This window comes from Pristiophorus japonicus, chromosome 19 (genome assembly GCF_044704955.1).
Source record: "Pristiophorus japonicus isolate sPriJap1 chromosome 19, sPriJap1.hap1, whole genome shotgun sequence".
Taxonomy (NCBI): Eukaryota; Metazoa; Chordata; class Chondrichthyes; family Pristiophoridae; genus Pristiophorus; species Pristiophorus japonicus.
Genome location: NC_091995.1, coordinates 16,422,760 through 16,446,456, shown reverse-complemented (window position 1 = coordinate 16,446,456; position 23,697 = coordinate 16,422,760). Strand labels below are relative to the sequence as shown.

The window sequence follows — 23,697 nt, the reverse complement described above, 5'->3', positions numbered from 1 at the left end:
ACTCCGACATGAACAAATTGAAGTCCTTCCTCGCTGCTGACTCCCGCAATCGCTGGCCTGACCCCCGATCCACTGCCCCATCCCCCCCTCCCCCCCGCGCCATGATCTCTCTGCAGCACCTCCAGCCCCAAGCCAGCCAGCCCTGATAGCCCCTTGCTCAGTAACTGTACCATCCAATTTAACGTGACCACCCCTCGTCCGGAAAAATCCCTTATCCAGAACAGGCCAGGTCCCGAGGATTCCGGATAAGGGAGGTTCAACCTGTGCATTTTAATTTTAACCACACAATTTGTATTATGTAACACTCACTCCATTTCGTTGGAGAGATAACCTGCTTTTATCGGGTGACTTTTCTGTAGTTTTCTTCATGAGTTCTGTTTGCTGTAGTTCATAAACACTCCATTTAAATAGACTCTGTAGACTGTTTGTCGTAAGTCCCGCCGTGTCTCCAGCTCACTGGATGATGTGATGGTGTCAATTCTCACTCTGATTTTTTAATGTACAGGATGACAAAGTTAGAAGAGAGATTTCAAAAACTTGTCTTATTGCGCCATCGGTCCTGCTGGTAATCTGTTCCACAATTCTATTACCCTCTTACTAAAAGAAAATGCATCGTACATTTCTTTTGACACCCCCTAGTGACCGGAGCCTGCAACGACATTGTCATAATCAACTGTTTACATAGAGGATTTCCATTCAATATCTTTGCATAGGCAGTCACAGTGTTGACATGAAGTGTAACCAATAAGTGTGACAACAGGAAGTTGAATAAGAATTTTAATAATGTATAAATATCTACAAACTGGATTACTTGGGGCCAAGTATATCTCCATTTATATTGTGGGGGCGGGGGCGGGGGGGGGTCACGGAATTAGGCAATAATGTGACATGACTTGTGTCCGCAATGTCACTCAGAAGTGTGGCTGGGGACCTTGACCTTGCCATGTGTTAGCCATAGCTCAATAGATAGCACTCTCGTCTCTGAGTCAGAAGGCCGTGGGTTCAATTCTCCACGGCAGAGCATTAAGCACAAAACTCAGGCTGACACTCCCACTGAGGGAGCACTGCACTTTGGACGTAATAGGTCCCTTACCACTAATTTGAAGAAGAGCAGGGGAGTTGTCCCCTGGCTTTCTGGCCGATATTTATCCCTCCACAAAAAAAAATCAGATAACCTGGTCATTGCCACGTTGCTGTTTGTGGGAGCTTGCTGTGCGCAAATTGGCTGCTGCATTTCCTGCATTACAACAGTGACTACACTTCAAACAAAAAAGTACTTCGCTGGCTTTGGACGTCCTGAGGTTGTGAAAGGCGCTATATAAATGCAGTTAATTTTTTTTCTTCCTTTCTGCTGTGCATGACCTTGAGGGAAGTGACATGCAGTTCAGCAATGGTGAACGTCCTTTGCTACAAGAGCAGGTTGTCAATTGCAGTGGATGTGTAGGGTGGGGAGGTATGCTGATCTTGACTGTGAATGGGTGGAAAATCTCGCCCAGCCTGAACTTATTAAATCACGCAGTGCCCACACGCCACTTACAATAGCAACTTGCATTTATATCATGCCTTTAACGTAGCAAAACATCCCAAGCTGCTTCACAGGAGCGAATATCAAGCCAAATTAGACAACGAGCCACGTAAGGAGATATTAGAACAGGTGGAGGTAGGTTTAAAGGAGCAGCTTAAAGCAGGCAGGAAGTTGAGGGAGGGAATTCCAGAGCTTGGGGCCTAGGCAGCTGAAGACACGGCCACCAACGGTGAAGTGATTAAAATCAGGGCTGCCAAGGGGCCAGAATTGGAGGAGTGCAGAGATCTCGTAGGGTTGTTGGACTGGAAGGGCGCCGGAGGGACTGGAGTGATCATCACCCCCGGCAACCAAATTTTAATTTGAACCATGTCCAAAGTTTAATTTGTCTATGTTTGTCGGTTTTAGTGTTCCCCTCCCCCCCTTTTAGCCAAGGGGCACTTGTATAATTTGTGTTTTTAGTGCTCTTAAAACACAAGGGGGCACTTGTTTGAAAGTGTTTGGCGTGTGCCCCCCGCCCCCCGCTTTAACCAGGGGGCACTTGATTAAAGTGCACAATCTAAGTAGTTGTGGTGCTGGAGGAGATTACAGAGATAGGGAGGGGGCGAGGCCATGGAGGGATTTGGAAACAAGGATGAGAATTTTAAAATCGAGGTGCTCCCGGACCGGGAGGCAAAGTGGGTCAGCGAGCGCAGGGGGGAGTGATTGGTGAACAGGACTCGGAGTGAGTTAGGACATTGGCAGCAGAGGTTTGGATGAACTCACGTTTATGGAGGGTGGGAGATGGGAATCTGGCCGGGAGCGCTTTGGAATAGTCGAGTCTCGGGATAACAAAGACACGGATGAGGATTACGGCAGCAGATGAGCTGAGGCATGGGCAGAAACAGGCAAGGTTTCGGAGGTGGGTGTAGACAGTCTTGATGATGGGGTCATAATCTCAGCGCAGGGTCAAATATGACACCAAGGTTGGCAGCGAGGGAGATCACGGGAGGTCCCTGAAGGTTTTTTTCGTCGGGGGTCCAGTGGGCTTCTCTGGTTCTTTCGATTTCTCTTCATACATCATAATTCTGTGCAAAGAGAGAAGAAGCCATAAGGTTAGTCATCATCTTACATAGAACTACATGGGATATACAGCACAGGAACAGGCCATTTGACCCAACCAGTCCACGTCGGCATTTATGCTCCACTCGAGCCTCCTCCCGTCTTTCCTCATCTAAATCTATCAGCACAACCCTCTATTCCCTTCTGCCGCATAGGCTTATCTTAGGTTCGCTCAGCACATCTTGAATCTCAAAAGCAGTCCTTCCTTTTTTCCTTCACAAATCATTCAGAGTAAAGCTCCCTCTACACTGCCCCATCAAACACTCCCAGGGCAGGTCCAGCATGGGTTAGATACAGAGTAAAGCTCCCTCTACACTCTCCCATCAAACACTCCCAGGGCAGGTACAGAACGGGGTTAGATACAGAGTAAAGCTCCCTCTACACTGTCCCATCAAACACTCCCAGGGCAGGTACAGAACGGGGTTAGATACAGAGTAAAGCTCACTCTACACTGTCCCATCAAACACTCCCAGGGCAGGTACAGCACGGGTTAGATACAGAGTAAAGCTCCCTCTACACTGTCCCATCAAACACTCCCAGGGCAGGTACAGCACAGGTTAGATACAGAGCAAAGCTCCCTCTACACTGTCCCATCAAACATTCCCAGGGCAGGTACAGAACGGGGTTAGATACAGAGTAAAGCTCCCTCTACACTGTCCCATCAAACACTCCCAGGGCAGGTACAGCACAGGTTAGATACAGAGTGAACTGAATTGCAAACTTTGGTCATTCTGCAGATTTAATACAGATTATTCCCAGGGAGTCACTATGACGGATTCCTGGGAGCAGCGTGTTTGACGAGCCGAGGCTGGCTGAAAGCTATCCAGTGAGATGAAGCACTGGGGCAATCTGGTTCTGCCGCTGTCACCCTGTAAATCACTGAGTGAAGGATGGAACCACCGTCAAACACAAGTGCAATAGTGCCGCCAGCTGGCGGCATAGCGGTACTCCACCTGAAATTGGAGGAGGAAGTGGGAAAAACTCTGGCACAGAGCTTGCGCTCCATTGTTTTTTGCGCTGCAATTCGCCCGATCGCGCCGGATCGCGGAATTTTAAACGCAATTTGCGTTCAATGCAACTCGGGTTTCCGCCATCTTTTGCGCTGGTTTTGAAAACATCGTGCTGGAAACAGGCTTGGTCGACAAATCACGCCATGCTCGCAGGGTGGGTTATTGGCCTCGAGATCCCGCTTTCTCTTTCCCGTGGGTGTTCGACTGGATTCTAGAAAAAATACACTACATATTTAACATTAATTTAAATTACAATTAGTGATGTATTATTAAAAAAAAAATCCCGATTTTTAAAAAAAGTTTTAAAAATTATGCTTTGAAATAAATTTAACGTAGTGGGCAGGGTTTTTAAACATAAAATGTGATTTTAAAATTTTATTTTTTATGTTTTAAGTGTGTTTTAAAACTCTTACGCCTGTAAAAGTAGTGCTATACGCCTGTTTTTATCAGGCGCAAGAGTTTTGAGGACATTTGCTGGGCAAGATATGGGTAAGTCCCGCAACCTTGCCCTTGCAAATGCCCTCGCTCCCGAGATGCGGAAGATCTGTCACGCTCCAGCTCGACAGATTGGACAAGCCGGTTTTCAGTGCATGCGCATTGTGCGCTGAAAACCGGCTTTTGCGATGCCTTCCCGGGTCCGTACACACTCCGCACGGACTCGGGGAGACCGGGATTTCCGGGCCATAAACCAGTGGGAGTTTCCACTAATTGTGCTCATTTGCAGCTATTGGAGGACACTCCAAAAATTGCACTGGTTCTTTTGGCTGCAAGGAAACTAACTAATAGGTACGTTCTTGAAAGGTTTGGAAAGAATTATTTTTAAAAATTTACTAATGAACTGACTACTGTAACCCCAATCTAACTGGAAAATAGTTTTATAGCGTTTTTAAATGTCAAATTCAGTCATTTTATAATCTAGTTACTCACAGGTGGTGGATTCACACTGTGATAAAAAATGCGTATGTTTTTCTGATAAACCCATTTTTAGCTGTATTGATCAAACGTTTAACAAGTTACCACTCTTTAATGTATCAAGGAATATTTTTAAAGCAAAATTTTCATTTTAAATTACAATTACATGTCCGATCTGCGCTGGTTCATGAGAATGTTACTTTTGGCGATATGCAAATGAGTGGAAACACGGATGGGGAGTAAAAACGCTTTTCTCCTCCAGCCCCACAACCCCCCCCACCCCGAGATGTCCGCGCTCTAATTCTGGCCTCTTGAGCATCCCCGATTTTAATCGCTCCAGCATTGGTGGCTGTGCCTTCAGCTGCCTGGGCCTTAAGCTTTGGAATTCCTTCCCTAAACCTCTCCACCTTTCTACCTCTCTTTCCTCCTTTAAGACGCTCCTTGAAACCTACCACTTTAACCAAATTTTTGGTCACCTAATATCTCCTTACGTGACTCGGTGTCATATTTTGTTTTAAATACTCCTGCGAAGCGCCTTGGGATCTTTTACTACGTTAAAGGCGCTATATAAATATACAAGTTGTTGTTGTTGAAGAGGGACTTACATTTTGGCGATAGCAGACTTATTTCCCAGCATCATCGTGATGAAGGCGCAGTACGAGATGGTCTCGCTCATGCCACCCGTCACCTCCTTTATCATTTGCTTCAGTTCCAGGTGGGTCTTGGCTGCTCCGAGCTTTTCCAACATTCTCTTCAGCCCCATGATATCTGAGAAAGAGAAGGGGTGTAAGATTTGACAGTGTTGGAAGGACACAAACCAACTCACATCCGACCCCTGACACCTCACGGATCTCGTCGGGCTCTAAGCTTTGCCTGCTCCCGATCCTTATCCAGCGACTTAACGTTGAAAAGTGCACCTTTGTGGGCATTGCCAGGGATAGAGTTCTGCCTCAGCTGCGCTGACCCACCGTGGTCAAAGTCACCCGGTGACACTTACGGCCCATTGTGGGATATGGTGACTCATCTCCTGACTCCCCAAAGCCTTTCCACCATCTACAAGGCACAAGTCAGGAGTGGGATGGAATACAATCCACTTGCCTGGATGAGTGCAGCTCCAACAACACGCAAGAGGCTTGGGACCATCCAGAACAAAGCAGCCCGCTTGATTGGCAACCCATCCTGGAAGGACAAGGGCAGCAGGTGCCTGGGAACACAGCCACCTCCAAGTCACGCAATAGTCTGACTTGGAAATATATCGGCTGTTCCTTCATCATCATTGGGTCAAAATCCTCGAACTCCCTCCCTAACAGCACTGTGGGAGAACCTTCACCACATGGACTGCAGCGGTTCAAGAAGGCGGCTCACCATCACCTTATCAGGGGCAACTGGGAATGGGTAATACATGGTGGCCTTGTCAGCGACGCTCACATATGAATATATGAACAATGATGGACAGGTAAAGACCATCTGGTCTATCCAGCCTGTCCCACACAATTGCAATGCCTTGTGTATCACAACATATTCACCCCATTCCACTCAAAACCATGTGATCTCCTGGGAAAGGCAAAAAAAAACATTAAAAACCTCGGCCAATTTGGGGAAAAAATAATTCCTCCGTCACGCACTTAGGCAATCGAAACTAGTGCAGGAGATCACTCTGGCCCTGAATTCCCTGTAGCACCTACCTCTGTAAGAGGTGATCTCCGCCCCAGCCAGAAACAAATCCAGCTCTCGCTTGAAGGAATTCAAAGTCCGCATCCACCACACGAAATGACAGCCTGTTCTCTGGGAAAAGAACCACTTCCTGACATCTAAACTAGATCTAGCTTTATACAACTGAAATTTGTGACCCCTGGTCCTGCCTAATCTATTTAATTGTAATAATCTGTCAATTGGAACACAATCTATTCCCATCATCATCTTATAAACCTCAATCAGATTCTCCCTAAGTCTACGTTTCTCTAAGGTATAGAGTTCCAATTCTTTTGGCCTATCTTGATAACTAAATGCTTTAGACTGGGAATTATTTTAGTGGCCCTCCTCTGCACCCTCTCCAAAGTCTCATTATCACCCACCATGTGAGGAGACAGAAACTGGACACAGTATTCAAATGCAGCCTGACTGAGGTCTTGTACAAGGACAAAACAGTCTGCCTCGCCATGTACTCAACTGTCCTATGGATACACCCCAACACCCTATTTGCTCCAGCTATCACTGCATGGCATTGCTTGTGTACCTTTAAGGATGTATGCACGAGCATGCCCAAATCTCTTTCTATCTCCACCATCTTTAATGCCTGTCCCTGAAGGATAGAAACATAGAAACATAGAAAATAGGTGCAGGAGTAGGCCATTCGGCCCTTCTAGCCTGCACCGCCATTCAATGAGTTCATGGCTGAACATTCAACTTCAGTACCCCATTCCTGCTTTCTCGCCATACCCCTTGATCCCCCTAGTAGTAAGGACCTCATCTAACTCCTTTTTGAATATATTTAGTGAATTGGCCTCAACAACTTTCTGTGGTAGAGAATTCCACAGGTTCACCACTGTCTGGGTGAAGAAGTTCCTCCGCATCTCGGTCCTAAATGGCTTACCCCTTATCCTTAGACTGTGACTTCTGGTTCTGGACTTCCCCAACATTGGGAACATTCTTCCTGCATCTAACTTGTCTAACCCCGTCAGAATTTTAAATGTTTCTATGAGGTCCCCTCTCATTCTTCTGAACTCCAGTGAATACAAGCCCAGTTGATCCAGTCTTTCTTGATAGGTCAGTCCCGCCATCCCGGGAATCAGTCTGGTGAACCTTCGCTGCACTCCCTCATATGTTGAGCATTTGCCCTGTCCATATACATAACACTGCACTTATCTAAGTTATACATCATTTCCCAGTCTTGAGCCCAATCTCCCAACACATTAAGATATATCTGAAGCAGATGAGCTTCATCTACAGCTCTAACACTCACACAAATCTTGGTATTGTCTGCAAATTTACATATTGTACCCTCAACACCTGTATCCAGATCATTAATAAAAACAGCAATGGTCCCAATCTTGGATGTCCCTAATATGTCCTGCTCTATCCAAGCAATCATATATTACATCCCTCATGATGCCCACATGCATCTTTCCTATTACTGATGTCAAACTGATGGGCCTGTAGTTACCCGGGTCTGTCTTGTCACCTTTTTTAAAGATGGGGACTACATTAGCCTTCTTCCAGTCTGTGGGACTCATCCCAGAGGGCAGTGTGCTATTAAAATATGGGCACGTGTCCCATCACCCTATGGACCCCCGGGTGGATATCAGCTGGCCCGGCTGCTCTATATATTTTCAGATTCTTAATTCTATCTAATACAATGGGCCCAAGTTTCCACACGATAAAAAACGGGCGCCCCTCCGAGCTGGGCGCCCGTTTTACGTGCCTAAAACGGCGCCTAAAAAAAACCTCCCGATTCTGGAGCATTCTGCAGCTCCTTGTCTGCCTGGCGCGGCGCCCAGGGGGGCGGAGCCTACACTCGCGCCGAGTTTGTAAGTGGGAGGGGGAGGGTACTATTTAAATTAGTTTTTTTCCTGCCGGCAACGCTGCGCGTGCGCGTTGGAGCGTTCGCGCACGCGCAGTGTGAAAAAAACATTGGCACTCGGCCATTTTTGTAGTTCTTTGTAGCTGTTTAATTTTTGAAATTTTAAAAAATAAAAGCACATTGCCATCAGCACATCAGCACTTGCAGCCTTCTCACTGTCTCCTTCCCCTCCTCCCCGCGGGAAGAACGGGCGCCTCCTCCCCCCCACCCCGCGGGAAAGAACGGGCACCTCCTCCTCCCCTCCCCCCCCTCCCTGACTAGAACTGCAGAAAAAAAAATGTGGAGAATTGCGATTTCTAAGATAGTCCGTTCTCCACCAGTTGCTCCTAAAAATCAGGCGCAAATCATGTGGAAACTTGGGCCCATAATGTTCATCTATGTTAATATTACTAATTTTATTATTAAAATCATTCAATTCTAATAGTCGAACATCATCTTCAGGGTTGAGGACCAATGCAAAGTACTTATTTAATATTTCTGCCATACGCAGTGAGTCCTTAATAACCTGTCCTTGAACATCCTTCAATGGCCCAGTACCGTCTTTGACAGTTCTCTGACTCTTCCCATAACCCAAAAAGCTTTCCCCATCACTTCCACAATTGTCTACCATCCTCTTTTCCATTATCCTTCCAGCTGATCTAATAGCAGCCTTCATTCTCTTTAGTTGTTCTTTATACTCAGCTCTGTTTAGCTGAGTATTAAATGTCTTTAATTTATAGAAACCTTTCTGTTTACATCTCATTTGTCTTTGTACATAACCAGCCAGCCTTGGCTTTACCACATTTCCTTCTTTTGACTTTGGGTATATGTTTGTTTTCCACATTTTTTATCGTGTTCTTAAAAACTTTCCATTTATATTCTACATCGATCTGATCACCACCCAGGAGGGTTAACCAATTTACCTGTTCCAAATTCTCTGCCATTTTGGTGAAGTTTGCTCTTCTGAAATCTGGTATGAGCTGCAGGTTCTCAGTACCTTGAGTTCTACTAGCCAATTGGAACCGTATAATGTTGTGGTCACTGATGGTCAGATGTTCCCCCGCATGGAGGCCCGATATCAGGTCAGGCTCAGTACTAAACACTAGATCCAATATATGGTTATCCCCAGTTACTTCATTAATCTGTTCAGTGAGGAAACAGTTTCATATATTTTCGACAAATGCACTTCCCACCATAACAGCGGGTAAACCATCGTGCCACTGAATGGCAGCAAATCACATCCTGTGAATGAATAGATAAAACAAAATGGCTGTGTGGTGGCCATGGTACTAGACTAGTAACCCAAAGGTCATGACCTTAAACTTCAAACCATAGCATGCTTGATCACATCTGATCAATCATTAGCCATAAAAGCTGCCGGATTGTTATAAATACCCAACTGGTTTATTGACGCCCTTCGGGGAAGAAAACATACCACCCCTGCCCAGCCTGACCTTGACCTACAAAATATGGTTGAGTGTTAATAGCAATGGCAAGGGGTACGGTAGCATAGTGGTTGTGTTACTGGTCTAGTAAACCAGAGGTTTGGACTAATGATCTGGAGACAGCAGCTGGGGGGAATTTAAATTCAGTTAATTAAATAAAATTGGAATTAAAAAGCAAGCAGTATCTGTAATGATAACCATGAAACTATTGGATTGTCAGGAAAAACCAATCTGATTCACTAATGTCCTTGAAGGAAGGAAACTTGTTGTCCTTACCTGGTCTGGCCTATATGTGACCCACAGCAATGTGGTTGACTCTTAACTACCCCCTGAAATGGCCACTCAGTTGTACCAAACCCCTACAACAAAGTCAGCACTGTGGGAGAACCTTCACCACACGGACTGCAATGGTTCAAGAAGGCAGCTCACCACCACCTTCTCATCGTAGGCAATCCCTCGAAGCGAGGATGACTTGCTTCCATGCTAAAAAGGGATGAGTTTACAGGTGTTTCAATGAAGGACCTAATATTCCAGATCCTGAACTACATCTTGAAGGTGCCTCTGTGCATGGATTTTTTTTAACATGGGGGCCATTGCACACCAGCCACCACACGGCCTTGACAGAGCTAGGTCTTGGTCCAGTGGCAAGGAATACCAAAGATGACTGGTGACCAGCTCTGCTGCACGGACCGAGCGCGCGCACATATAGCAGTGTGGGCTGGCCCGTGCTGCCCCTGGGCCCTCACCTCTTCTGGGCCTCAGACTCACGCCTCTCATGGACCCCGGTCACTTCCTTCGACAAACTCTTGCTTCTTCGCCTCTCCTGCTATGCCTCCCCGCACTGCATTGAGTGACCTGACTTCGCAGTGGTATGCCAAAGCCCGCTGCTCCCTCTGATGGCCCCGGCCCGCTGATGGTCTTGCATCCGACGTCACAGCGCTGCCCATTGTGCCGCTGCAGGGCAGGGAGCATGCGCGGCGGCCATCTTAGTGCAGGAAGGCCTTCTGGTACAGGATGGTGACCACACATGAGTAAAGCTGCAGCAGCTGTGCTGCGGTTGAAAGGTCGCATTAGAGGGAGCAGCTTGCGGTGGCCCGGCCCGGAACTCACCTTCTCAATGGCAATTAGGGATGGGCAATAAATGTTGGCCTTGCCAGCGATGCCCACATCCTGTGATTGAATAAATAATTGGAGAAAGTGGCCCATGCAAAACCACTGCTCTGTTAAGGGAGAAAGCTCAACACCTTCGTCAGGGAAACTAGAGATGGGCAGTAAAGGCGAGCGTACCCATCTCACCCACAACCCAAGAACAGATTAAAAAGTGACTCACAGATGAGGGGTTGTGATGGAGTAGACAGGGAGAAACTGGCAGGAGGGTCCGTAACCAGAGCACACAGATTTAATGGGATACAGGACCCATTACCACTCCCTTTTGCCTTGCACCATCGTCCCTTTCGTCTCTCTAATCTCTCCTGCCTTCCACCTGATCGCAGACCTTCCCCTTTGGTTCTTTCCTCCCCTCCACCCCACCTTTCCCTGCCTCGGCACTTGCTTAAAACCTGCCACAGCTCGAGCTTTTCCCAGCTCTGACGAAAGGTCAGCGACCTGAAACGTGAACTCTGCCACACTCTCCCCAGTCGCCACCTGGCCCGCTGAGCGTATTTCCAGCATTTTCAGTTTTAATTTCAGATTTCCAGCACCCGCAGTGTTTTGCTTCTGACACAGATTTAAGATAATTGGCAAAAGCACCAGGGGATGACGAGGAGAATTCTTTTTACACAGCGAGTTGTTGTGATCTGGAACGCGCTGCCTGAAAGTACGGTGGAAGCAGAGTCATAGTAATGTTCAAAAGGAAATGGGACAAATAATTGAAGGAGTAAAATTTGTAGGGCTAAGGGGAACGAGCGGTGGGGGGGGGGGGGGGGGGGCGGGGGGAGGGGCTAATTGGATAGCTCTTTCTACGAGCTGAATGTCCTCCTTCTGTGTTGTATCATTGTATGTTTCTATGTGAAGCCGGGTTGGAAAGATGAAAGTTGAATCAAGCGAGGTTCCAAAATGGAAAATGTAATGCATTTACTTCATGGGTTCTTTGCTTAAGAATTCATTGCTATTGAGAACTAGTTGGTTTATTAACAAAGGTTTAACAATCACACTACACATTACCAGTTCGGGAGTGGGAGGTCGAGGATCGAGGCCTATAAAAGGCCAGCAGCAGCAGTTTGGGAGCGGCAGATGGGAGCGGGAGGTCGTGGATCGAGGCCTATAAAAGGCCAGATGCAGCAGTCAGGAGCAGCAGTTCGGGAATGGCAGCTGGTGCAGGGACAAAAGTAAACAAAGAAGTAAAAAGAAATCGAAGTGTGACGTCACAGCCAAACGAATAAGTGATTGGCTGGTAGATTGGTGAGTATTTTATCGTTTTCGTTTTTTTCTTTTCTTATCAGTAAGAAACCTTTGGCATTGTTGCCAAATTAAGTTAATTTAAGGGTTAAGTCATGGCAGGAGAGCCCAGACCTGTGTCATGCTCCTTCCTGTGCTATATGGGAAATCAGGGACACTTCCACTGTCCCTGACTGCTATGTGTGTGGGAAGTGTGTCCAGCTGCAGCCCCTGTCAGACCGCATTGCGGCACTGCAGCTGCGCATGGATTCACTCTGGAGCATCCACGATGCTGAGGATGTCGTGAATAGCACGTTTAGTGAGTTGGTCACACCGCAGGTAAAGGTTACAAAGGCAGATAGGGAATGGGTGACTATCAGGCAAAGCAGGAGTAGGAAGGTAGTGCAGGAGTCTCCTGTGTTCATTTCCCTCCAAAACAGATACACCGCTTTGGATACTGTTGGGGGAGATGGTTCATCAGGGGAAGGCAGCAGCAGCCAAGTTCATGGCACCAGAGGTGGCTCTGCTGCACAGGAGGGCAGGAAAAAGAGTGGGAGAGCTATTGTGGTAGGGGATTCTATTATAAGGGGAATAGATAGGCGTTTCTGTGGCTGCAATCGAGATTCCAGGATGGTATGTTGCCTCTCTTGGTGCAAGGGTCAAGGATGTCTCGGAGCAGCTGCAGGGCATTCTGGAGGGGAAGGGTGAACAGCCAGTCATGGTGGTGCATATAGATACCAAATATATAGGTAAAAAATGGGATGAGATCTGACAGGCTGAATTTAGGGAGCTAGGAGTTAAATTAAAAAGTAGGACCTCAAAGATAGTAATATCAGGATTGCTACCAGTGCCACGTGCTAGTCAGAGGAGAAATAGCAGGATAGTTAAGATGAATACGTGGCTTGAGGAATGGTGCAAGATGGAGGAATTCAAATTCCTGGGACATTGAAACCGGTTCTGGGGGAGGTGGGACCAGTACATACCGGACGGTCTGCACCTGGGCAGGACCAAAACCGATGCCCGAGGGGGAGTGTTTGCTAATACTGTTGGGGAGGGTTTAAACTAATATGGCAGGGGGATGGGAATCTATGCAGGGAGACAGAGGGAAGTAAAATGGGGGCAGAAGCAAAAGGTAGAAAGGAGATAAGTAAAAGTGGAGGGCAGAGAAATCAAAGTCAAAAATCAAAAAAGGCCACATTACAACATAATTCTAAAAGGAAAAAGAATGTTAAAAAAACAAGCCTGAAGGCTCTGTGTCTCAATGCGAGGAGCATTCGGAATAAGGTGGATGAATTAACTGCGCAACAGCTGTTAACGGATGTGATGTAATTGGGATTACGGAGACATGGCTCCAGAGTGACTGAGGCTGGGAACTCAACATCCAGGGGTATTCAATATTCAGGAAGGATAGACAGAGAGGAAAAGGAGGTGGGGTAGCGTTGCTGGTTAAAGAGGAGATTAATGCAATAGTAAGGAAGTACATTAGCTTGGATGATGTGGAATCTGTGTGGGTAGAGCTGTGGAACACCAAAGGGCAGAAAACGCTAGTGGGAGTTGTGTACAGACCTCCAAACAGTAGTAGGGAGGTTGGGGATGGCATCAAACAGGAAATTCGGGTTGCATGCAATAAAGGTACAGCAGTTATCATGGGTGACTTTAATCTACATACTGATTGGGCTAACCAAACTGGTAGCAATACGGTGGAGGAGTATTTCCTGGAGTGTATAAGGGATGGTTTTCGAGACCAATACGTCGAGGAACCAACTAGAGAGCTGGCCATCCTAGACTGGGTGTTGTGTAATGAGAAAGGATTAATAGCAATCTTGCTGTGCGAGGCCTCTTGGGGAAGAATGACCATAATATGGTAGAATTCTTCATTAAGATGGAGAGTGACACAGTTAATACAGAGACTAGGGTCCTGAACTGAAAGAAAGGTAACTTCGATGGTATGAGATGTGAATTAGCTAGAATAGACTGGTGAATGATACTTAAAGGGTTGACGGTGGATAGGCAAAGGCAGACATTTAAAGATCACATGGATGAACTTCAACAATTGTACATCCCTGTCTGGTGTAAAAATAAAATGGGGAAGGTGGCTCAACTGTGGCTAACAAGGGAACTTAGGGAAAGTGTTAAATCCAAGGAAGAGGCATATAAATTGGCCAGAAAAAGCAGCAAACCTGAGGACTGGGAGAAATTTAGAATTCAGCAGAGGAGAACAAAGGATTTAATTAGGAGGGGGAGAATAAAGTATGAGAGTAAGCTTGCAGGGAACATCAAAACTGACTGCAAAAGCTTCTATGGATATGTGAAGAGAAAAAGATTAGTGAAGACAAATGTAGGTCCCTTGCAGTCAGAATCAGGGGAATTTATAATAGGGAACAATGAAATGGCAGGCCAATTGAACAAATACTTTGGTTCTGACTTCACTAAGGAAGACACAAATAACCTTCCGGAACTACTAGGGGACCGAGGGTCCAGCGAGAAAGAGGAACTGAAGGAAATCCTTATTAGTCAGGAAATTGTGTTAGGGAAATTGATGGGATTGAAGGCCGATAAATACCCAGGCCCTCATAGTCTGCATCCCAGAGTACTTAAGGAAGTGGCCCTAGAAATAGTGGATGCATTGGTAGTCATTTTCCAACATTCTATAGACTCTGGATCAATTCCTATGGATTGGAGGGTAGCTGAAGTAATCCCAGTTTTTAAAAATGGAGGGAGAGAGAAAACAGGGAATTATAGACTGGTTAGCCTGACATCGGTAGTGGAGAAAATGTTGGAATCAATTATTAAAGATGAAATAGCAGCGCATTTGGAAGGCAGTGACTGGATCGGTCCAAGTCAGCATGGATTTATAAAAGGGAAATCATGCTTGACAAATCTTCTAGAATTTTTTGAGGATGTAACTAATAGAGTGGACAAGGGAGAACCAGTGGATGTGGTGTATTTGGACTTTCAAAGGCTTTTGACACGGTCCCACACAAGTGATTAGTGTGCAAAATTAAGGCACATAGTATTGGGGGTATTGCACTGATGTGGATAGAGAACTGGTTGGCAGACAGAAAGCAAAGAGTCGGAATAAACGGGTCCTTTTCAGAATGGCAGGCATTGACTAGTGGGGTACCGCAAGGTTCAGTGCTGGGACCCCAGCTATTTACAATATAGATTAATGATTTAGACAAAGGAATTGAGTATAATATCTCCAAGCTTGCAGATGACACTAAGCTGGGTGGTGGTGTGAGCTGTGAGGAGGATGCTAAGAGGCTGCAGGGTGACTTTGACAGGTTACGTGAATGGGCAAATGCATGGCAGATGCAGTATAATGTAGATAAATATGAGATTATCCACTTTGGTCGCAAAAACAGGAAGGCAGAATATTATCCGAATGGTGAGAGATTAGGAAAAGGGGAGGTGCAACGAGACCTGGGTGTCATGGTGCATCAGTCATTGAAAGTTGGCATGCAGGTGCAGCAGGCGGTGAAGAAGGCAAATAGCATGTTGGCCTTTATTGCGAGAGGATTTGAGTATAGGAGCAGGGAGGTCTTACTGCAGTTGTACAGGGCCTTGATGAGGCCACACCTTGAATATTGTGCACAGTTTTGGTCCCCTAATCTGACGAAGGACATTCTTGCTATTGAAGGAGTGCAGTGACGGTTCACCTGCATGAATCCCGGGATGACAGGACTAACATATGAAGAAAGACTGGATCGACTAGGCTCATATTCACTGGAATTTAGAAGAATCAGAGGGAATCTCATGGAAACATGTCAAATTCTGATGGGATTGAACAGGTTAGATGCAGGAAGAATGTTCCTGATGCTGGGGACGTCCAGAACCAGGGGTCACAGTCTCAGGATAAGAGGTAAGTCATTTAGGACCTAGATGAGGAGAAACTTTTTCACTCAGAGAATTGTGAACCTGTGGAATTCTCTAGCACAGAAAGTTGTTGAGGCCAGTTCGTTAGATATATTCAAAAGGGAGTTAGATGTGGCCCTTACAGCTAAAGGGATCAAGGGGTATGGAGAGAAAGCAGGAAAGGGGTACTGAAGTGAATGATCAGCATGATCATATTGAATGGTGCAGCCTTGAGGGGGCGAATGGCCTACTCCTGCACCTCTTTTCTATGTTTCTATGTTTCTATGTTTACCAGTTCATCCTGGAGGCTCACAACCGCATGCCTCATTGTGAATGACCTAGACCCAACTGGCTGGGGTTTTATTGAGCCTGGTCAACATCGTGTGACTGACTAACCCACTCACAATGCAACAGCTCTACAACTATTTTAAGTTGAAACAATAATCAAGTGTCCCCTGATTAATGGGGGGCACTAAAACTGACACATTAAACCAATTAAACTTTTGACATTAAACTTAAATCAAATTAAAATTTGGTTGCCGAGGTTGATGATGCACTCCAGTCCCTCCGGCGCCCAACCCTGTGGAAGGCCGTGAGCGTACCGGTGGACACCGTGTGCTCCAACTCCAGGGACACCTTGGCTCGGATGTAACTGCGGAAGAGAGGCAGGCAGTCGGGCTAAAGGACCCCCTCACCCGCCCGCTGTCTGGACCGGTTGATGGCCACCTTGGCCATGCCCAGGAGCAGTCCGATGAGGAGGCCTTCCGACCTGCCCATTCCCCTCCGCACAGGGTGCCCAAAGATCAGGAGCGTGGGACTGAAGTGCAACCAGAATTTGATGAGCAGCCCATTCAAATATTGGAAGAGGGGCTGCAACCTCACACATACAACATAAACATGGAACACGGCCTCCTCTAGAAATTACAGGTGGCCTGGGAGTCTGTGAACCGACTTAAAAACTTATTGCACGGGACTGCTCCGTGCAACACCCTCCAGGCCAAGTCCCCAATAAATAGTGGGAGGACTCCCGCATAGTGAGCACTCCATTGAGGACCCCTGCCTCCTCTGGACAGCTAGATGGTACGCCATGGCATGTCCGGAGGTCAGACAAGGATGGCAAAGTGGAGAGTGTGCAAGAGCAGCCTGTACAGGAATCCCCTTCGCGCAGAACTGAAAGACACGGAGGGGATTTCCCTGAGGAGGCTTAAGTTGTGAGGTGCTGGCTCCCGAGGGAGGTTTTGGGGCTTGGCGCTTGTCATGTATTCAACCAGCATTGTAATCCATTTATAATCTGACCTAAGTTGTACACTGTGAGAACAATGACCACTAGGTGGTGAACTTGTGGGAGATACTCCTAACCTGGACCTTCAGAGATAAAAGGGGAAGCTCCATCCACTTCGCTCACTTGAGCGCTATGGAATAAAGGACAAGTCACAGACTGACCTTCTCTCAAACCTGGGCCTCGTGTGCATTTATACTGCAAAGTAAGGACGTATCAATGGCAACGAGAAACTGGGATTTAAACCACGTGAGCATGGCCACGAGCAGAACAGACGAGAGTGCTGTGTTAAGGAATGGTTGGGACAGAGATTCAACATTGTTAAAGCAGCACACAGTTCTCCAGGCAGACAAGGGCAATCGGGCATGCCCCAACATGTAGTCGAACCCACAGGGGGAGTTCGACAGAGACAATGGCAATCTGAACGATGATTCACGCCATTGCAAGGGACAATGCGGCCAGTAATGGGGCCATCAACACCTGTTAATGGCACACTCAAGGACAATAACAGGAGCAGTCAGGGACACCCGACTGGCAAGGGACCTTTTGTTTCAAACAGCAGCTCATGTTGGAGGCATGGAGGCACACACTCAGCCGGAGTTTGCAGAGATGAGCAAAATACCTGCAGAAATTGCAGAAATGAAGGCTGGGGGAAATCGCTGGAAGCTGAAGTTCAGCGAGTTCATGTTTAGCACGTATAAGTAATCGCCACATATCCTGACCGACCCATCCGCCTATAGCACCGGCAGAATCGGGCTCGCCCAGTCACTGAATTCGACTGGCGAGATGATGCCTTCCCTCAGCAGGCGGTCCAATTCGCCTTCTATCTTTTCCCGCATCACGTACGGCACTGCTCTGACCTTGTGGTGTACTGGCCTGGCGTCCGGGTTTATGTGAATCACTACCTTGGCCCCCATGAAAGTGCCAATGCCGGATTGAAATAATGAGTCAAATTTGTCCAGGATCTGTGAGCATGATACTCGCTCCACAGAGGAAATTGCATTGACATCGCCCCATTTCCAGTTCATGACAGGCAATGGAATTAACCATGTCAGAACGGCACCGTTCAAGCAGGCAGGCAGAACGAGCAGTGCAGATAATCAAACAGGGGATGCTCAGAATCCAAGGGGGTTCCCTACAATGCCACTTATCACGCTTCCTGTTGGCCGACAGATCCCGACCACACTCGCTCACAGGGGTTCCATCCGCAGAGCTGCTAATGAAAAGGATGCTCAAAACCCAGTTATCCCTTATACACCCCGCCATGAAAGAAATTGTCGAGAGCAGGCGCCAGTCACAATATGACTATCATGATAGGAATGCGAGGGCGCGATGTATTGATGTAAATGACCCTGTTTTTGTCCTCAACTACGCTGCAGGGCCCAAATGGCTCGCAGGCACTGTGGTTGCCAAAGAGGGAAATAGGATTCTGGTAGTTAAACTTACCAATGGACAAATCTGCTGCAAACATGTGGATCAAACAAAAAGGAGGTTCAGCAACCCCATAGAAGAAGCAGAGGAAGAACATGATATAGAGTTCACTCCTCCACAGGTGACCGAACACCGGAACCAAAGGGAGGAGAACCCAGTCACTGTGGGCAGTCCGGACAGACCTGAGGCACCGCAAACAGCAGACACTCAAACCAGCGCCCAACAGACGGAGCCCCAACTCAGGCGCTCTACAAGAGAGCGTAAACCACCAGAGAGACTCAACCTGTGATCCCAATAAGACTTTGGGGGGAGAGGTGATGTCATGTATTCAACCAGCATTGTAACCCATGTATGATCTGACCTAAGTTGTACACTGTGTGAGAACAATGACCACTGTGTGGTGAACTTGTGGGAGACACTCCTAACCTGGACCTTCAGGTATAAAAGGGGAAGCACCACCCACTTCGATCACTTGAGTGCTATGGAATAAAGGACAGGTCACAGACTGACCTTCTCTCAAGCATGGGCCTCGTGTGCATTTATACTGTGTAGTAAGGACGTATCAGTGCTGATGAGGATTTCCGTCCGGACTGCGTCAGTTTGGACGGGCTCGCCCCACGTGCTTGAGCATCCTCGACACACCTAACGGAGTCAGGTCCGAGTACAGTTTTTAGCGACTCGATGGCATTGGCCGTGCGCCGGACGTTGGCCCAGGATAGGTGCCATGCCAGCTGCAACAGCTCTACAACTATTTTGTAGAAAACAATCAAATGCCCCCTGATTAAAGCGGGGGTCACACTCCAAAACTTTTTCAGGTGGCCCGGTTTTTTTTTCCTGAGGGCACCAAAACACAAATTATACAAGTGCCCCCTGGCTAAAAGTGGGTGGTGGGGGGGGGCACTAAAACCGACAAACTTAAACAAATTAAACTTTTGACGTGGTTCAAATAAAAATTTGATTCAACAGCTCTACAAACCTGTGAACATCCTCACATGTGCATACGTTACAGAAAGGAAAGAGGTTGAATTGGAACTGGAGTCGCCTGCAGTAACATCTGAGAGAGAGCCATGTCTGAAACTATCCAAGTTAATTTTCAGATGGGACGGGGGGGGGGGGGGTGGAGGGCTGGGGGCGGTGGGGGCTGCTGGGGCGGGAGTGTTCGAGGGGCTGTTCTTGAAATAGAGATTCTCTGAATTTGAGAATGCAGATGTTTTGCAGGATGCCAGATAAAGAGAGAGGGAGCTCAAATGGCTTTCACCATGTCTGGTAATGAGTGCGAATATAAAACTTACCAATGTCTCCCTGGTTATTGAGGTCAAACTCCATATATTTCTCTGGAAAGCAATGAAAACAGAAGACCATTTATTGTGATTCAGGGATAATGAAATATTCGTCTCAACTTTTAATTTAACCTGCCTTGCTTCGAGATATATGCCCAATTTAGATCCTGCCCGATATTACATAGAGTTTAAAGCATTGAAATAGCCCATTTGGCCCAACTGGTCTATACCGGAGTTTATGTTTCACACGAGCCTCCTCCCCACCCTATCTCTATTACTATCTATTGGTAGGAAGAATCGAAAAGCAAATTATTATTTAAATGGAGAGAGTCTACAGAATGCTGCAGAATGGTACAGAGGGATCTGGCTGTCCTCGTACATGAAATACAAAAAGTTAGCATGCAGGTACAGCAAATAATTAGGAAGGCAAATGGAATGTTGATCTTTATTGCAAGGGGCACGGAGTATAAAAGTAGGGAAATCTTGATACAACTGTACAGGGTGTTGGTGAGACTACACCTAGAGTACTGCATACAGTTTTGGTCTCCTTATTTAAGGAGGGATATACTTGCATTGGAGGCAGTTCAGAGAAGGTTCACAAGGTTGATTCTTGAGATGAAGGGGTTGTCTTATAAGGAAAGGGTGAGCAGGTTGGGCCTGTGCTCAATGGAGTTTAGAAGAATGAGAGGTGATCTTATTGAAAAATATAAGATTCTAAGGGGGCTTGACAGTGTAGATGCTGCGAGGATGTTTCCCCTTGTGGGGGAGTCTAGAGTTGGGGGCATAGTTTCAGAATAAGGGATCGCCATTTAAGACGGCTATGAGGAGGAATTTCTTCTCTCAGAGGTTCGTGAATCTTTGGAATTCTCTACCCCAGAGAGCTGTGGAGGCTGGGTCATTGAATATATTCAAGGCTGTGATAGAGAAATTCTTGAACTATAGGGGAGTCAAGGGTTATGGAAAGTGGAGTTGAGGCCATAATCAGATCAGCCATGATCTCATTGAACGGCGGAGCAGGCTTGAAGTGTCGTATGGCCGACTCCTGCTCCTATTTCTTATGTTCTTATATTACTTTCTCCCTTATGTACTCATCAAGCTTCTCCTCTGCTTTCCATTGACTTCAATAGAGTGTAAAATCGAGATGGGCGTATAATGATCATCGGACCTGAACTCCAAAAGCTTGGTCAAAGAGGTAGGTTTTAAGGAGCGTCTTAAAGGAGGAGACAATTACTACAACCGTGATGAGCAAATAGGGATGTGGGACTTCAGTTGTGTGGATAGACTGGAGAAGCTGTGGCTGTTCTCCTTAGAGCAGAGAAGGTTGTGAGGAGATTTGATAGAGGTGTTCAAAATCATGAGGGATCTAGATAGAGTAGATAGAGAGAAACTGTTCCCATTGGTGGAAGGGTCGAGAACCAGAGGATACAGATTCAAGGTGATTGGCAGAAGAACCAAAGGCGACATGAGGAAAATCTTTTTTACGCAGAAAGTGGTTAGGATCGGGAATGCACTGCCTGAAAGGGTGATGTAGGCGGATTGAATCATGGCTTTCAAATCGGAATTGCAGAAGTAGCTGAAAGAAAAGAAACTGAGGGCTATAAGAAAAGGGCGGGGAGTGGGACTAGCTGAGGTGCTCTTGCAGAGAGCCGGCATGGGCTCGATGGGCTGAATGGCCTCCTTCTGTGCTGTAACATTCTATGAGAGAGGTAGAGAGGCAGGGAGGTTTAAGGAGGGAATTCCAGAGCTTGGGGCCCAGGCAACTGAAGGCACGACCACCAATGGTGGAGCGATTATAATCGGGGAGGCGCCAGAGGCCAGAATTGGAGGAGCACAGAAAGCACAGAGGGTTGTGGGGCTGGAGGAGGTTACAGAGATAGGGAGGGGAGAGAACACTGAAGGGATTTGAAAACAAGGAGGAGAACTTTAAAATTGAGGCATTGTCGGACCGGGAGTCAATATAGGTCAGCGAGCAGAGCGAGGGTGAATGGGAATTGGCGCGAGTTAGGGCATGGCAGCAGAAGTATGGATGACCCTCTCAGACCTGTTATGAGGGAAATTACAACTATAAGAACATAGGAACATAAGAAATAGGAGCAGGAGTAGGCCATTTGGCCCCTCGAGCCTGCTCCGCCATTCAATAAGATCATGGATAATCTGATCATGGACTCAGCTCCACTTCCCTGCCTGCTCCCCATAACCCTTTACTCCCTTATCGCTCAACAATCTGTCTATCTCCGCCTTAAACATATTCAATGACCCAGCCTCCACAGCTCTCTGGGGCAGAGAAATCCATAGATTTACAACCCACTGAGAGAAGAAATTTCTCCTCATCTAAATTTTAAATGTGCGTCCCCTTATTCTAAGTCTATGTCCCCTCATTTTAGTTTCCCCTATGTGTGGAAATATCCTCTCTGCATCCACCTTGTCGAGCCCCCTCATTATCTTATAAGTTTCAATAAGATCACCTCGCATTCTTCTGAACTCCAATGTGTATAGGCCCAACCTACTCAATCTATCCTCATAAGCCAACCCCCTCATCTCCGGAATCAACTTAGTGAACCTTGTCTGAACAGCAACCAATGCAAGTATATCCTTCCTTAAATACGGAGACCAAGACTGTGCACAGTACTCCATGTGTGGCCTCACCAATACACTGTACAGTTGTAGCAGGACTTCTCCGCTTTTATACTCTATCCCCCTTGCAATAAAGGCCAACAATCCATTAGCCTTCCTGATTACTTGCTACAACTGCATACTAGCTTTTTGTGTTTCATGCACAAGGACCCCCAGGTGTCTCTTTCTGCAGCACTTTGCAATTTTTCTCCATTTAAATTATAATTTGCTTTTCTAATATTTCTGCCAAAGTGGATAACCTCATATTTTCCCACATTATGTTCCATCTGCCAAATTTTTGCCCACTCACTTCGCCTGTCTATATCCCTTTGCAGATTTTTTGTGTCCTCCGCACAATTTGCTTTCCCACTCATCCTTGTATCATCAGCAAACTTGGCTACATTACACTCGGTCCCTTCATCCAAGTCATTAATATAGATTGTAAATAGTTGAGGACCCAGCACCAATCCCTGCGGCACCTCACTAGTCAGTGTTTGCCAACCAGAAAATGACCCATTTATCCCAACTCTCCATTTTCTGTTAATTAGCCAATCCTCTATCCATGCTAATATATTATCCCAACCCCGTGAGCTTTTATCTTGTGCAGTAACCTCTTATGTGGCACCTTATCGAATGCCTTTTGGAAATCCAAATACACCACATCTACTGATTCCCCCACTAATCCACCCTGCTCGTTACATCCTCAAAGAACTCCAGCAAATTTGTCAAACATGATTTCCCTTTCATAAAACCATGCTGACTCTGCTTGATTGTATCATGCTTTTCCAAATGTCCCGCTACTGCTTCTTTAATAATGGACTCCAGCATTTTTCCAATGACAGGTGTTAGGCTAACTGGTCTATAGTTTCCTGCTTTTTGTCTGCCTCCTTTTTTAAATTTGCGGTTTTCAAATCTGCTGGGATTACCCCAGAATGCAGGGAATTTTGGTAGATTACAACCAATGCATCCACTATCTCTGCTGCCACTTCTCTTAAGACGCTAGGATGTAAGCCATCAGGTCCAGGGGACTAGTCCGCCTTTAGTCCCATTCATTTACCTAGTACTACTTCTTTAGTGATAGTGATAGTATTAAGTTTCTCCCTCCCTATAGTTCCTTGATTATCCACTTTTGGGATGTTTTTAGTGTCTTCTACTGTGAAGACCGATACAAAATGTTTGTTCAACGTCTCTGCCATTTCCCTCTTCTCCATTATTAATTCCCCAGTCTCATCCTCCAGGGGACCAACATTTACTTTAGCCACTCTTTTCCTTTATATGTACCTGTAGAAACTCTTACTCTCTATTTTTATATTT

General features: G+C 46.5%; 1 protein-coding gene across 1 annotated transcript in view; it reads right to left on the bottom strand.

Moving 5' to 3' along the window:
- Nucleotides 1–822: 822 nt before the first annotated feature.
- LOC139230377 (allograft inflammatory factor 1-like) overlaps nucleotides 823–23,697 on the bottom strand; it is a 40,183-nt gene continuing 17,308 nt past the window's right edge. Inside the window, exons 4-6 of the mRNA XM_070862206.1 lie at nucleotides 19,783–19,824; nucleotides 5,151–5,313; nucleotides 823–2,589 (exon numbers count right to left, since the gene is read on the bottom strand). Of these exons, the coding sequence (XP_070718307.1) occupies nucleotides 2,505–2,589; nucleotides 5,151–5,313; nucleotides 19,783–19,824 (290 nt within the window). The 3' untranslated portion in view covers nucleotides 823–2,504. The remainder of the gene's footprint in view (nucleotides 2,590–5,150; nucleotides 5,314–19,782; nucleotides 19,825–23,697) is intronic.